Here is a 16,993-nt window from a genome sequence, read left to right as displayed (position 1 = left end):
ATAATCCTTTTGCAGCATTGAAGGATCATGCCAGGTCTGGAGAGACAGCTTAGTAAGAGGGCTTGCTCTTCCAGAGGACCTGAGTTTTGTTCCTAACACACACACACACACACACACACACACACACACACACACACACACACTCAGCAGCTCAGAGCTGTCCTTAACTGCAACTTCATGGCAATTCCACACACATAGTAGGCAATGACACTGACATGGACATACATATATACATACTATATATAGACAGACAGACACACACACGCATACACACACAAACATAAACCTTTAAAGAGGCCATGCCATCCTTCTAGTTTCCAAATCTTCACATGTTGCCCACTAATAAACTGCTGTGAATTTACCATAAGAAAAACTATAGTACAAGAGAGAAATCCACCTGGATAGAGATATTCACTAAACAGGTACTTTAAAATGACCCATAGAGGAATGACTAGTTTTGATATATCAACTTGATGAATTATTAATTACACTTATTTATCGTGTATATTCAAAAAAGCATAGGCATACAAAAGAACAAGGAACACATTTTTTTTTTTTTTTTTTTTTTTTTTTTGGTTTTTCGAGACAGGGTTTCTCTGTGTAGCCCTGGCTGTCCTGGAACTCACTCTGTAGACCAGGCTGGCCTCGAACTCAGAAATCCGCCTGCCTCTGCCTCCCGTGTGCTGGGATTAAAGGCGTGCGCCACCATGCCCGACTTAAGGAACAAATTTTGAGAGTCAGTACTCTTCTTCCATGTGGGTTCTGGGCATCACACTTAGGCTGTCGGCCTTTGTGTCAAGCTGCCTTGCACACTAAGCCATTTTGCCTGCCCCTTGATGAGATGTGCTACAATCATATATGAGTGATAATTATGGTGATAAACATGAAATCAAGAAATATTAATTAAAAATACAAAGTATATGATTCTAGTTACTTTCTGTTGCTTTGTGAAAGACACCATGACCAAAAGCAATTTGAGGAAGAAATGGTTCATATCAGTTTTTAGGTCCCAGTCTATCAACCGTGATACCCAAAGCAGGAACTTAAGGTAGGAGCTTGAAGCAGAGACCATGGAGGAATGCTACATACTGACTTCTTTATGAATGGCTCACATTCATGGACCTATATTATACAGTCTGAGCCTCTACCTAGGCATGGTACTGCCCACAGTGGGCTGGAACTTTGTACATCAATTATAATCAAGAAAATGTTGCAAAGACATGCACACAGGTAATCTAATAGAGGTAATTCTTTAATTTAGGGTCCTTTTTTACACGTGTGTCAAGCTGGTAAATAAGTTTAGCCATCACACACATACAAATATTTTAAAAAGTAAAATTTGTACATGAATAAAAGTAGTAAGTTGACAAATATTTTTAAATACTATTTAAAGAGAATTATAGATTGATGGGTGGGTTTTTCCTTTAAGAATAGTTTAATAGCGTCGGGCGTGGTGGCACACGCCTTTAATCCCAGCACCTGGGAGGCAGAGGCAGGCAGATTTCTGAGTTCGAGGCCAGCCTGGTCTACAGAGTAAGTTCCAAGACAGCCAGGGCTACACAGAGAAACCCTGTCTCGAAAAACCAAAAAAAAAAAAAAAAAAAAAAAAGTTTAATTAATAATGATTAAAAGAAGACATTAAGAGTTGAGGATGTAGCTCAGTTGGGAGAGTACTTGCACACCATGCTGTGTACCCTGGGCTGGAGCCCCAACATCCTGTAAGTCAGACATAGTGACACATGCCTAACATGCCAGGACTTGAGGTCAGAAGTTCAAGGTCATCCTTAGCTACATAGTTACTTCAAGGCTTATCCTTAGGTACATATGATGTTATCTAAATTAACTGATTAACAAATTAAATAAAAAACAAACCTATAGAAGAGTTCTGAGATCTTGACAAATGTCAAGAAAGTGCTGCACTGCTGTGCTTTTCCTGTGTCCTCCATGCCTCCTGTCACAGAAGATAAATGACAACTCCACTCATTTACAGGAACAGGGGTTAGCCTACTCTCTCCTTCTAGCCTTGGCCAGTCTGGAGGTCACTATACATCCCAAGATGGCCTCCGAACCCCACCTGGCTCAGCCTCTCAAGCACTGGGATTACAGGTATGAGCCCTTCTGCTCGGCTGCTATCTTCTTCCTTATGCCATTTTTAAAGCCAGTGTTATACACAAGTGTGCATTTGCAGTAATGCTTCAGAGTTGTATGGGTAAAATATTAAATAATTCAAAATATTAAAAATGGCACTCTGTTTAGGTAACCAATTCTATAATTTCATTAAAAAAACACAAATTTTAATATCATTTCGGGTATATTCAGGAATTCTGCTAGACACTGCTTAAACAAGCAAATCTCACTCTAGTCCAAAATGACTAAAATCCCAGAAATGATTACGAATATGAATTCAGATCATTTATGTATAAGCCTAAAGCTTATCTTCATAGACCACCAACCAATGTGATATCAGAGAAAACGCCAGTCATTGCACTACAGAGATTGGTATACCTTGCTCAGGTAACACATCATGCTATTAACTTCAAAGCCTAATATAAAATGTATGAGCTTAGAAAGTTTGGCCCCACTCTCCAATGACAACAGAAACATTCCTGTTATATAGAAATACCTGCATCAGAAAGAATTATTACTTTTATTAAGTGTATTAAATGTTCTCTTAAAGAAGTGGATAAAATACTGGTGAAGTCTGAAATGGTATGGGATTGAAAAAACATAAAAGATCAAAAATCTGAAGGAAGAGTAGAAAAAGGGAAATTGTAAGACTCAAGATTAGAGCTGGCTATGCTGGCCCAGCCTATACTCTCAACACTTGGGGACGAGGGAAAAGGATCAAAAGGTTTAAGGCCAGCTTTAGCACATATTGAGTTTATTACCAGCATAGTCAGTTCAAGACCAGCCTCTGCTACAGAGTGGCCTTGTGTTTAAAAAAAAAAAAGCTAGGACGGGAGGAATTCAATTCTGGACAAAGATGTAAAGGCTGGCACTGTCAAGAAATTCCCAGAGTAACTGAGAATGATGCCTATCAAAGTTAAGGAACCATGCACCAGATAGAAGGGCCATATCAGAGAAGACAGTGTCACCTGGTAGAAAAAGACACAGTCACGTTCAAAACCAGGAACTCAATCCCTTAAAAACCAGAGGTGTTCTGCCGACTCGGTATGACCGAGGAGTGCAATGCAGGAATGGCCGCTCTAACATCATGTGTCTATTAAGGTACGGATACAAAACATGTAAGCCCTAAGCCTCAGAAAGCAGTCTGACGATGTCATAGGCTGTGCAGGAAACCTTTGTCACTCTTACCCTGTCGTGCATGTGGATCACATGTAACCCTTCGCTTTTTTTCCTTGTGAGTTAATAGATTTAAAAATAGCCCACAGAGGCGATGAAGCTGTGTCAGTCCTGAACTGGTCTATCCTCTGCCTGTACCAAGCATGGTTTTTATTCTCAAAAACTATCTCTTCCTCAAAAGAGCTCACTGACGTTGTCATCCTTCCTATCAGCAGCCCCACTGGGCTCTGGTGAGTGACATCCAGACAGTTAAACTCAAAAGCTCCTTCAGAAGGGAGTTATTAAAATTCAAATGAGCTGGGCATATTGAAGAAGAAAGCGCTCGTTTGCATGCACACCTCTGCTCTTGGCCATCCCATTTAGTCCCACAGAGCAGGCGCTGGTTTTGTTTTTGTAAATGGGCTTTGGAGGCTGAGGTCAGCCTCCCACGGCCCCCGCTCCTCTAGGGTCATCATTAGTAGTGTGTGGGCTGAATAGATTTTCCTCTGAATCTAGCCAGCAAACCCGACGGGAAGGCAGCCCTCTCCCACAACCTGAAAATGCCAAAAATCCAACTGGCAAGATGGCCGGCCATGTGCAACACTCCAGCAGGCTGCTTGCTGTACAGCAGTTTCCAGCAAGGCTGCATACCGCAGCATCTCAGTACCACTGAGCTTCCTGCCTCTGAGCAGAGCCAGGGCTTCGGAAAATCACAGGCAAGCATGCCACAGTGAAGCCAGAACCCCTGAGAGATTCAGAGAAAATTTATTTCTGCCAAGAAATGTGGATATGGATCTGGGAGGGCAAAATGATATTTTATTTGCTAGAAAAGGAAAAAAAAAAACTTTTCTGAAAGCTTTGACTTGACCTCAGTTTTTACTTCGCTTCTCATGTTGATTTCTCACATTATAATCATTTTTAAATTTTAAAAGCTACCAATGAACAACTTAATAAGACTACAGCAAAAATATATGATCCTACATTATTTTGGCTATGGAAAGTTTAGATGATCATTTAGGAAGAATTGAACTTTTTCACAATGAAAATATCTCTATTATATGTACTTTAAGATCATATAATTCATAGCAATACAATCATTAAACTAATTTACTCATTATATGTGTTTATAGAGAACAATTATTATAATGATATAATCATATGTCAACTTTTATATGGAAAAATTAAAAGCAAACAGTGTTAATTCACAACCTTAAAATAAGAGTATACATTGTAACTCCAGAGACAAGCTACAAAAACAGTTCCTGGTTTGAAGCCCCGGGGATGGCTGCTTCCAGGGCCACATCACACAACAATACTTTCATTTTTAATGGAAAGATTTTATTTTGCATGAAATGTATTTATCCATTCACTCTTTCCATATTTCTTGCAGTTCATTTTAATTTACTTTAAAGCATTTTTAAAATAATTTAAAATAGTAATGGTCTTGCTATCATATAGTTACTGATTTGCCTAGACAGGAAAGAATAGAAGAAGTGACCACCACTGAAAGGACAATCACATCCGTGAAGCTGGCACTTGAGCCAGGACACACACAGTTCTAACAGTGTACACTTCTTCCTCACAACTCTGAAAACATATGCCATTAAAGAGCTCCTCTTTAGGAACTCACGTGGCATTATCTGGTTCCTGTTTAACAAAGGCACTGAAGCTCTATCTTCTAACATGGATGGCCACAACCAGGAGCATAGCAGGATAAACATGTATCAAGAAAAATCACAGGCTAGAAACAGGAGTTAGAGTCCACGACTCCAGCAACACAGAATGATCAGACAGGGCCAGGGACAAGGGCTGCTTCTCAGCCAGGCCTGGGATACAACAGACACCTGGATGTGCCTTCTCTACTTACACCAATGACTTACACTGTTAGTGAGACTGACAGAAAAAGCCGTGTGTGTGCTTATGTACTCTACGAATGACTAAATGGAAGACAGAATTTGCACAGAGCCGCCCACGATGAGACTACACAGTTTGCATATTTATCTACCAATTCCTTAACTAGCTTCCTCATCATCTAGGAAGATGGTCTGGCAGAAGACAACACGCGCCCCTTCAGATTTAATTTGTCTGATTCTATGGAGGCTTGCTTAAGGGCACACAGCTTACAGAACATGAAGAAAGAACGATAAAATCCAAGAAATGTGCTCACTTGCCTTTTTTTCCTCCTGTGACGAAGAAACCAATGGCTGCTCTAATAAAACTGCCTTCAGGCAGATAGCTGTAGTCAGTAGGAACTGTGGAGGCAGAAAAACGATCAAATTAACTAGTGAACTTGGTAAGGCTAATGAAGGAGAGGTAATGAACTCATGCTGCTGTGTCAACCTGTCAACAAGGTGGGGATGTTTATGCCATTAATCTCTGCATAATACTCTGGCTGCAATGAAGTCTATTAGAGTAAGGTAATCAACTAGGCTATACAGGAAAATTTAAAATGGTGACAAACCTAGGAGAGACTGAAAAAAAGAACACACAAAGGAAGGCTACTCCAGTGAAGTGGTATATAAATAAATAAATAAATAAATAAATAAATAAATAAATAAATAAAATCCCTGCATACTGTCACACCAATAAGCTCCAATCCCATGACCTCCACAGGGTAGGCAAGGAGCCTGTTGGGCATCTAAGCTTGGGTACTATCCTAGAGGCTTCCTCATGGGATGCTGCATTAACTGTACGAACTGAAGAAATTCAAGACCCAGTGTTAATTAACAGCACAATGATCTCTTACCTAAGCTAGAGACCTTCAAGTGACCAGCATGTACAAAGAACCCGATGTGGCTGCTGACCTGAACCAGTGAGTTAGTGACATTTCTGCTAGCTGAGTTCTGAGAGTTCCCTATGTCCTTTTCCTTCCAGTGCCCATAATTGTTTCATGAGACAGCTTTACTGCAATGAATGGCTCAACTGGAAAATTCCACTAGGAACAAGTAGCTGTGCTTTTCCATATACACAATTATTTTGTTCTGAAGGACCTGGGAGGAAGATGACTCACCACTAAGTGATCTGATTGATCTGAGTACATGGACCAAGTGCTCTGTAATACAACTATAAGTCTACCCTTCCCCCACACGCACGCGCATGTGCACGTGCGCATACACACACATACACACAAACAAACAAATAAAAAAAGCTACCAAACTCTGGTATTACGTGCTGTTTTTTGTTTTTTTGTTTTTTTTTTTGTTTTTTGTTGTTTTTTTGAGACAGGGTTTCTCTGTGTAGCCCTGGCTGTCCTGGAACTCACTCTGTAGATCAGGTTGGCCTCAAACTCAGAAATCCGCCTGCCTCTGCCTCCCAACCGCTGGGATTAAAGGCGTGAGCCACCACTGCCCAGCTTATGTGCTGTTTTACCAGGACACTAAGAACCCTGACTTTCAAAACTAACATTAGCAAGGGTTTCTTGTATCATTTTTGTGCTTTTAAATTCCTTCTCCTATGACAATATGACAACTTCCAGCTATATAAAGTTCATTATGTAGTGCTGGCTGTGGACCAGAATCCTCTTCCCCAAGTTGCAGAGTGACCAAGATAAGGACAACAAAATGACAGAGGTCCATGTTTATGGTCACGTTAGTAGATAAGCTGCCAGGAGTAAGTGAAGCTAAATTTAGTGAAGGGTCTTTGTTTCCTAAGCCTCTGTGGGGCAGATACAAGACGGCCACTGGGTCAGAACGCCATTTACAGATGTATTATGGTGGTTCTTTCCCCAAGAAAATCTCCAAGTAAAAACATATATTAAGCACATGGGAATTGTAATATTTTTATTGATTTATCAAAAGATACAAATAGAGAGGGCTTTGTTATTTGAAGAGCTAGGATTCCAAGCCCCAAGGAGGTACACATCTTTGAATGTGCTTAGCTCTTTACCTTTATAAAGCCATTGGGTAGAAAAATTCCAGTCAGAAGTAAAGAAGCAGGTTTTTATGAGAAAGAGGTCTCACTATGTAGCTCTGTATAAAGAGATTTTAAAAAATGAAACCTGACACTATTACTTTTAGTACAAATAAAATGTCTGTTCCAAGCTTCAAGGACCCAACTCTTTGTTTATGGACTTGTCAGGATACAAATCCTGCATATAATGCATGCAGTATTTCTTAGGTGCATATTGTTCATTTGTAAAGTACAGGAATTTGACTGATGCCCACACTACCCCCAAGGAAGGCAGAGAGAAAGTGTGAACGAACATGGAGTTTGGAGTTCAGTAAATCTACATTCAAAGCGCCACTTTCTGCCATGTGACCTTGAGTAAGTCTGGAAAGTCTCTCTTTACTTCATTTTGCTCAGAAACAAAAATAAAGATCCTAACACCCATCATGTGGACAATCCCCTTAAAGTACAGAACCCAGAATCAGCCATTCCTTCTTCCAGCTCTGGTATATGAGGACTTTCATCTTACCAGAAGTTCTGCTTTGATTTGAAGACAAGGTAGAGAGATGAAGATGTCCTAGCAGCCATATTGCATTTGATTGAAGACCAATCACTCCTGAGACACTGATAACCTGTTGTTGAAACAAAGCAGTACAGTAATAGGGCAAGGTCCAAGCTCTGTTTAATAAGAGGCCACTGTGAAGTCTCACGGACTGAGCAGGAGTTAGAGGTCAGGTTGGGAATGAGAAGCTCTAGAACAGGATGCTCATGTGCAGCTCCTATACTAGACCTGAATCTCAGAGGTAACCAATGAGCATTTGCTGAGTGAATCAATCCTTCAGTCAATCAAGCAAACAGTCAATCACAGCAGAAAGTACTGGCAGCATTCTTAGGTTTTACTGAGCAAAACTGTTATAAAAAAAAAAAAACTGGTAAAAGAAAGCTCAAAAAAGGGTGAGGATGTAGCTCAGTTGGTAGAGTGTTTGCCTGGTGTGCACAAGGCCATGGGTTCAGCTCCAACACTGCATAAACCAAGTGTGGTCACTCATTCCTGTCATTTCAGCCTGTTGGGAGGCAGAAGCAAGAGGATCAAGAGTTGAGAGTCATTCTCAACTACATAGTTTGAGGCTAGTCTGGAACACATGAGATCCTGACTCAAAAGAAAAGAAAATTTTAAATTTTAAAGTAGGAAGGGAGGAAAAGTTACTTAAGAATAAAGTATCTCTAAAAATAGGAAGAAATATCATATTGCTTTCTTTAAATAATTTCTCATTTCTTACTATAATCCATGAACACTTTAAAATAACAGTTTTCTAATTCTTCCAACTTTTAACAACTTAAATTTCAGTAAAATTCTTTTTTTTTTTGAGCACATTCTTATTCATATATGTAAAATATTTTTTTTTCTCTGCCCAGAAATTCATGCTTTTACAACACAAATTACTAAAACTTCTTTATGTGCTAGGTATTATAATTAGCTGTGTTTTATAAGAATGAAAACAAGTTTACTAAGTTTACTAAGCTGGAAAGCACTGGGTATAGCAAGAACGGCCGGGCACAAGGCTTGGGAAGAGGCGACCACACACTCAGTGTGGCACTGTTCCACTTCTTTTAGCCTGCACTTCCAAAGTTGATTCAGCAACCACGACATTTTAAAAGATAAAGATAATAAAGAAGATGAAGATGATCCCACCTCAGAAAAACAACAATGATAATTATTTACTCATCTGAGCTAGTGCCACCTGACCATTGCTTGCTTCCCTGGTATCTGGCCTGCCCTTTGGCCACCTTCCTTTTGTTTTGTCCCAAGAAGCTGGATAACCCTTGCAAGGTCATGTTTAATTTTTAAAGATGAATCAATAAGAATGTAACTTTTTTAAAAAGTCCGTTTTCTTTTATTCCAGGAGCAGGGCATATATTTCAGTGAACTCAGGTCCGTTTACTACTCTGAAACGCCCCATGAACTCAGCAAGAATGTTAGACTTTCATATTTGCCAGGAAAGACACACTACAACAAACAGTAGGAAAAGACAACAGAGGAGATGTGTGTCCCACCCAGGGACTGCAAGTTCCTCTTCTTACCTCAGTTAAGGTTCGAATGACTTCATTAAGTCTTGCTTGAAAGTGGGTGTTCTGGATGGCTTCTGACTTCAGCTGAAAGAATAAGCAGAAGCGACCAGGGCATGAGCAGTCATCTAGGTATGAGATGATTTATCAGCTGTCAGAATATTTCAAGCCCCTAAGCGGCGGTCTCCTCAAAGGCAGGGCCCAGGATTTACACTGATTTCTTAGCACCTATGCACAGTGGTACACAGCAGTGCTTCCAAGTTATACTGCATGAACAAAGGCCAGAAAATTAAGAACTGTGATAAACTTACACACATTTATGTCCAATGGGACAATGTTTCAGAATAAAACATTACTTCGCAAAGATTTAAGCTGGAACATTATAGGTATGAACTGTAATTCCTGTGCATGAATTTTGCGATTTCTTATGCTGCAGTCACTCTCTTGGGCCGGAAGCTCTATGGAAGGTACTTACCTTGGGAGGTTTAATTCCTATAAACTAAGATCAAGGAACAAATCTCTCCAGAAAGAATTCGCAGCCAAGAGCACTTTTGCACAGAGCGGGTACTGAAGGCCCCTAAGTAACTGTCACCATGAGCATAAACGTCTTTGCCCCTAGAACAGTACGCTAACACCACTCTATTGCTGCTATGGTTAGGCACCCATCTAAATTCCCTCACTTCAGAGGTCCTGGCTTTACCTGCATGACATCCACATCGGAGCCTACCAGTGCCACCAGGCCATGAACGGCAGCCAGACAGAGCATGGTGGGGGCACCCTGCAAACCAAGAATCAAGAGTCAGAAGCAAAATACCTCTTGGGTTTGAAATTTATGTAAGTTAGTGTTGCACAGTCAAGTAAATGGCTAAAATTGAAATAAATACATAGGATCAATATGATTAACAATTGATAATCGACCCCCCAAATAAAATCAGACTAACACAAAGTAAAACATTAAAGCTGTTATGTCTTAGAAATGATAAGAAGCTGCCTATTTTTCCAGAAAATCTAACGTTGCTTTAAAAGTTAAGGCATTATCAAATAGCCAGCTTTTAAAAAATAAAATAACCTACAATGGCTGACATGTTAAACTACTTATAAAAGTATACATCTCTTTCACTTGAAATTACCCACATATGCTACATAATTTAGCAGTTCCTATAAAGAATCCAATAAATCAGTCCTTTTTTCCTTTATAAAAATTTATAATAGCATACAGAAGGTGACTTTTTACCTCTGTCAGGACAACTTTAATCCAGCTGGGGCGAAGTCTGTTGCCCAAGTCTTCAGCTTTTCCATGTCCACACACAGACAAACCATAAACCAAGTTTCCTAATGCCAGTGCAAAGCCTGAAGTCTGGTACAAATAAAAATAGGGGTGAGGAAAAACAAGCCATAGATTAGGAGTCATATAGAACATATATAATGTATAGAGAAAAATCAAGCATTTCCTATCCCTAAGTTTGATATAGATTTTGGAAACAGAGTTTGTCTGTAAGGAGTTGCCTTGGGAGAATAATTCTTACTGTCAATCAATGAATCTAAATTCTCAGGACAGGGTATGAGTGAAAAGCTGAAGGTTCACCAACCAAGGTCAAATCACCTCCTAAGCAAGAAAATGTGCAGCATAGGAATACTTCTGACTGTGACTTGACTCTAAAGAGAAACTCTAAGTATCTCACACAAGCTCAACTGGGCAGCATTTTCTTGTGATTAGCTCATCTCGCTTAGCATCTCATAGCGCATGTCAAAGGTTTCTTTTTAAAGAGTGATTATTATTTAAGAATGATCATTTTAAGCCTACTTTTTGAGAATTTAAACTTTCCTTTACATCATCACTTATGAATAGAGATTATCTGTCTTGAGTTTGCCAGAGTTTGACTTAATCAGAGCCCAGTAAGCATTCATAACTTTATAAAGTTTTATCATTACTCTTATGTATGTCTTACAAATTGAAATTCCTGTGTCCTCTCAACACAGTTTCTTGCTTTACTTGAATTTCACTCTAGCCACATATTTTAGGATTTTATGAATGTCGAGTGATGATTTGAAAAAGAAAAATCAAAGCTGGACATGTTGGCACACACCTTCAATTCCAGCACTGGGAGGGCAGAGGCAAGCAGATCTCCAATGGGGCCAGCCTGGTCTACACATTCCAGTTCTAGCTCAGCCAGAGCTACACCCAACCTGGACACCTATGCCCAATCAACATGTTCTCAGCCAAATGTCCACAAAAGCTGAGACATAAAACAAGGGAAGAGTATCTGGTGGCCACTGGCTGCTGGTACCATTCTAGACAGAACAGAGTCCATCCCACTAAGTGAGTCAGAGAGCAGCATGCAGTCGCACCAAGAAGCTAAGGAGAGAGACCACTGAGGGATACATTACAACCTGTTGGTTGTTCTCTACTAACAGCTGAAGCTTGTTCATAATATCTTCAGCCTCCGCAGCTTCAACAACGCCAGCACTGAAAGCTGATGCACACACACAGCTAAGTGTGTAGGCGATGACCTGAGAAGAAAACAGAGCAGAGAAAAATGTTTGCTTACAGATAAAAAAATCAAAGACCACAGCTTAGTTGCTAAGCTCATCCAAAGTTCTCCCAGAGGAACTGAATTTAGATACGGATACCCCAAACTGGGTAACAGTTTTCTGTCTGACTTATATTGTGTTTCACAACAGGCTCAAGACGGGGATCATCTTAGATAGGATTTGGAGGTTCAAATGCACATAGCTATGAGACAAAACCAGGATTCAAATGGAGGTCTTAAGCCATTAAACCTGTGGTTCTCAACCCTGTAGGTCATGGCCCCTTTGGAAATCCTGTATCTCCAAAAAATATTTATATTACAATTCAAAACAGTAGCAAAATCACAATAACGAGGTAGCAAGAAAAATAATTTTATGGTTGGGAGGTCCCCACAACTTGAGGCACTGTACTAAAGGGCCGCAGGGTTGGGAGCACTGCTATAAACCAAAGCAGCCTTGCAGTGCCGTGCCACAACACAGCACATTTCAACAGCACACAGAAATAGATCTTCACTGGCTATGAAGTACCCTGCACTCCACCCACACTCCCAGGAGAGGGTGGTAAAGATGTGAAACACAGCCATGTTTCCAATCCCTAGGAGGGCCCAAGAGCATGAATGAACAGGAACTGCGTGAAACTGAGAGGGGTTTTGCAGACATCACTGTATGGTGTGCAAACTTAGCAAGTAAATGATGAACAAAGAAAACCTGATAATGGGAGCAGAGTGTTCCAAACTGACCATCTGCAGGACCGGTAAGTTTGAGAAAGTTAGTTTCTGCAAACCTCAGAACCACAGCTTACAGTGCTCTTCCTGCTCTGTCCAGTATTCACCATCAAGCCCTTCCTCATAAAGATGCAGTTTTGATTAAGGACAAAGTTCAACTCCCTGCACTGGCTGATGTATAAAAATGCAAGCAGCTTACAAGGAAGCAGCCAGATATAAAACATCTGAGGAGGGGCAAGACTCCTTACTGGTGGACTTATTAATCAAAGGACCACAGCAGACAAAAGCATCTGTTAGAATAAAATAACCTTGTTCTTGCTGATCAATCAAATAGTTCTTTCTTTGACATAAAGATACATTTTATATATGTGTGTGTGTATATATATATATATATATATATATATATATGTGTGTGTGTGTGTGTACATATACTCATACTTTTAAATCATGCACCACAAAACTTGAACCTTCTGTAACACAAAGAAATTCCCCAATTCAACAAATCCCATTGCTGAAAACAGAGGGGCTGATCGGGGAAACAGAGCAGCCATTATGTCCCCATCAATAGCTTGTGGGCAGGCTGGGAATCTGCTCTAATGAGAGGGAGAATCTGGCCCGGCCACAAGGTCATCCCTGCCCCCCCCCCAACAGCGGCCATGGGCAGCTCAGCTTTACCTGGCCACCACAGAGAAGACATGACCCATAGCTAAAGCATCCCAGCTCAGCGTGGGTCACACGTGTCAGCGGTGTCACACCAAACTCTATGGATGCATATTTTTCTGCCACACCAGAGGAAAAAAAACCTTTTCACCAAATGTGGTAAAGGGAATTTCCTCCATAATTTTCATATTAGTGTGCACTTACGTGTGGCTCCTTAAGTTTGATTCTGACTTGTTTTTAAAGTTACATTTCACTTCAGAACAATTCTGAAAAGCCTTGGTTTAACCTCCAGAGGTGTGTGCATTCTCTAACGGTCTTTATCCCATATACCACGTGTAAGTCTGAGTATGATCTGGAGGCCATAGTGTTGTATGGCTTGCTATTCAGCCTCTCTCCTTACCGCCCTAAGTGGGAACTTCACCTGGAGGGCCACTAAACCATGAGATGAGAAAACAGCAGTGACGTAGCAGCGAAAGTCAGCGGAGCACGGCGAGAAGGGCCCCACCGCCTACCTCCTGAAATGTCCTGCTCTGGCTCCCGCTCTCATCTAGGTATGTAGACAGCTTCCGCAGAGATGCTGCCACATGAACTCGTGACTCCGTGTGGCTGCTGTGGCTCATGAGGGACAGGGCAAGTCCAACTCCCAGAATACAGCCGGTGCTTGGATGCCAAAAGAGACAGTGTCAGGGTCACACACAACGTGACTGTTCCACACTTGCACAGGAGCTATGGTGCTCTGAAGCTGAAGTGAAACAGAGGGTTCCACTTCTGTCTGGCTCAAGGCGCTCTCTGACTCCCGACTTCTTTTCTCAAAAGGAAAAGTTTGTATCAAAACCTAAATGCAGGGTTGGGGCTGTCATTAGTAATGCTCTTAACTGAGGTTCTACTTTCAATCCTCAGTAGAGGGGAGAGAGGGAGAGGGAGAGGGACAGGGACAGGGACAGGGACAGGGACAGGGACAGGGACAGGGACAGGGAGAGAGAATGAATATGCCCTGGACCACCAGACAGTAACAAGACACAAAGCCTGGCTTAAACTCCGGTGAGAACCAGCTCTATTCCTGCCCTCACAGGATGCGCAGATCCTCCCCTCTGGCCCGTGCTTAAGGAGAGATGGGTCAAACTGCAAAGTGGGAGCTGAGGCGCTGGTTACGATAGGAGCAGTGCAGAGCGCAGTGGTACTGAGGGCTCTGTGTTTCCCAGTCAACTGCAACAAGCGGAATCTCTTTCTTAAAGAAACCGTGCATTCATCTGTGCACAATGACATTAATCCTTCTTTCCCCTCTGCTCTCTGAGTACCACTGGGTCAGAAGAGAAAATGGACAAATGACAGGCTTGTCAAAAGTTACCCCTTGTGACAATTCAATTGGAATCTGGGGCTTTGTGTCCCAATCCTCTGGAAGGACACATACCATTTAAAGAAAAGAATTGCTCTCATGAAAATTCAGGTTAACATTCTAACATAGTGCACCTGTGGCCATTTTTCCTTTTAAAAGTTTTCCTCATTACTGTTGTCTTTTAACTGGAGGTAATGTCAAGCATTTCAGAAAACATGTGATTAGTGCTGATTTGGCAAAACCCCATCCCCTGATGATATACACAGCTGAAGCAGGCATTCCAGAGCTTATTCTCCAACATCCATATAGAGTAATTTTTCTCTTAAATGGCACTTATGACTTTGGCTGGTGTTGAGAACCTTCCTATGAACACCCCAGTAACATGCACCCAAAGAACTCTGTGTAAAAAGAGTCTCCGTACCTCATAATAGAGACCCAGAAGGGTACATGGGATTCAAGATGTGCTCAAGAGTACACAGACAGCTTTCAGGAGAGCACAACGAGAAAGAGGGATTGCAGTCCCCAGGCTTTGGCTCGATCTGACATGCCCAAGGCCCCTCTCATGTCCTGCAACACACTGTATGACACCCATGAAGAGGCAACTTAGTGGTTTTCTAGTTTCTGTTGCAAAACAAGCAGCACCAGGGAGTCCTGTGTGCAGAAGCCAATGCACCAGCATCCTTCAGTCAGGCAGGGCTGCTCTAACAAGTTCAACAGATAATTCATTTCCCACCAGCTAAACCAACACCTAGGGCTGCATGCTCTAGGGCGGCATCAAATTTCTGAAGGAAGGCGACTTTTGATTGGAAGGAATTTAAAGATTTTGTTTTAATTAGGAATCTACAGGGAAAGTTTTTAAGCTATCTTTCCATATTGGCACATGTAGAACAGACAGAATTAGACAATGGTATAATTAGACACAGTCTGATTCATATTTTGACAAATTTGACTACTGTTCTTCCTTTGACTGTGTAATTGCGACTTATCCTTCATACTTAAATGATTCTTCCTTGGGACACCATCCCAAGCCCAGGAGGGAATCTCTTTGAAACTCTCACATAGCCCCTGGTATAAGGTATGTCCTACAATTTTAATTATAAATTATGAAAAGAAACTCTTTGGGGAATTACTTCTTCTCTGACCTCACAGTTCTTCAACAGTAGATTTTTATTTTTTCTTCACTACAGTATACCTTCAGCCTCTGGTATTTGACTTGATGAATGGAGTCACTAGTCCAGTATTTGCTGTTTGCTGAAGAATTGGCTAAGTGAGTTTTATAAATGTTGGGTAGACAGAGTATCTACAGAGACAATGAGGGGACTACACATACATGTGCATACTCATACACATGCACAATTCATGATGTCTAAGTTTAGTTGGCAAAAGTAAATGTACTATATAAGATTCAATCAGGAAAACTCAATTTCTATTTCTTGCCAAACTAAGTGAAGAGAGACAAATGTATTTGCACGGTCAGATGATTTCTTCCAACACTCAAATAAGAATCGGGTTTGCTGTTCTTCATGAACAAGGAAGTTCATAGATTCTGCTTTTCAAGGTATCCTAAAGTTCTGCAGCACTTCAAAAGAGACAAGTGACTTTCTACGCTAAAGTTCTAAGGCACAGTTACAATTCTATTTGGGGCTGCAGTATTAGCTGACTGTTGCATAATATGAATATACAATCTAACTCTCTGTATACATGTGTTGAATGATATCTGTAATAAGTCAGATACCCTTAGTGCATATCTTGAATGTTAACCTTTCTCTTCTGATTTAAATAATCCATTGCCCTTCCAAATGGTTTCTTTGTTGTTCCCACTGCCCCTCAATTTTCAGTCTGCACCTAGAAAACATCCCTAAGGATTTATTTCTTTTCATTTCAAATCTTTCATGTTTTAATGTCCTAAGTCTTAAAAACTACCCCAAATGATTAGTTCGCCACTTCCACCCATTTAACCCACTCTGGGATCTTCTGGATATGTCTGTCAGCTCTATACCACAGTCACTTGGACAGACATAGTGTTCACATGATCTGTCCACTGAAAACAAAAGGGAGTTAAGGGTTGGTGCCTCCATCCACTAAAGTGAAAACGGCCGATGATGTTGGATAGTCGACAGTGTTTGGAGTTGCTAGTATAAATACTCGACAGGAAGAAATGAAGATGTTAAAAGGAGTTTTAATCATAATGTTCTACACATGGGCTGGAGATGGCTCGGTGGGTAAGAGTGACTGGTGTGAAAGCAAGAGGCTTGAATCCCAGCATGCATGAAAAAGCTGGACATAATCTTGGTGCTTGTAACTTCAGCATGAAGAGATGGAGATTTGTGACAAGCTCTCCCAGCCAAAACAGTAGGCTTCAAGAATAGTGAGAGGCCCTATCCTAAAACACACAACGGAGAACAATAATGAAGCCCCCCCCCATATCCTCCTGTGTGTGCATGGACTAGGTGCATGCATGTGCACTCAGGAAGGAAGGGAGGGAGGGAGGGAGGAAGGGAGGGAGGGA

General features: G+C 41.1%; 1 protein-coding gene across 3 annotated transcripts in view; it reads right to left on the bottom strand.

Moving 5' to 3' along the window:
- Focad (focadhesin) overlaps nt 1–16,993 on the bottom strand; it is a 324,827-nt gene that overhangs the window by 30,535 nt on the left and 277,299 nt on the right. For all 3 annotated transcript variants that reach the window (XM_029539699.1, XM_029539698.1, XM_021199728.2), the window contains 7 exons: nt 13,661–13,808; nt 11,626–11,745; nt 10,469–10,591; nt 9,935–10,012; nt 9,250–9,321; nt 7,697–7,799; nt 5,454–5,534 (listed from right to left, as the gene is read on the bottom strand). In XM_029539699.1, coding sequence (XP_029395559.1) covers nt 5,454–5,534; nt 7,697–7,799; nt 9,250–9,321; nt 9,935–10,012; nt 10,469–10,591; nt 11,626–11,745; nt 13,661–13,808 — 725 coding nt within the window. The remainder of the gene's footprint in view (nt 1–5,453; nt 5,535–7,696; nt 7,800–9,249; nt 9,322–9,934; nt 10,013–10,468; nt 10,592–11,625; nt 11,746–13,660; nt 13,809–16,993) is intronic.

Source organism: Mus pahari, chromosome 6, assembly GCF_900095145.1.
Source record: "Mus pahari chromosome 6, PAHARI_EIJ_v1.1, whole genome shotgun sequence".
Taxonomy (NCBI): Eukaryota; Metazoa; Chordata; class Mammalia; order Rodentia; family Muridae; genus Mus; species Mus pahari.
The sequence above is the reverse complement of the archived record's forward strand: the minus strand, read 5'-3'. Positions and strand labels throughout refer to the sequence as shown.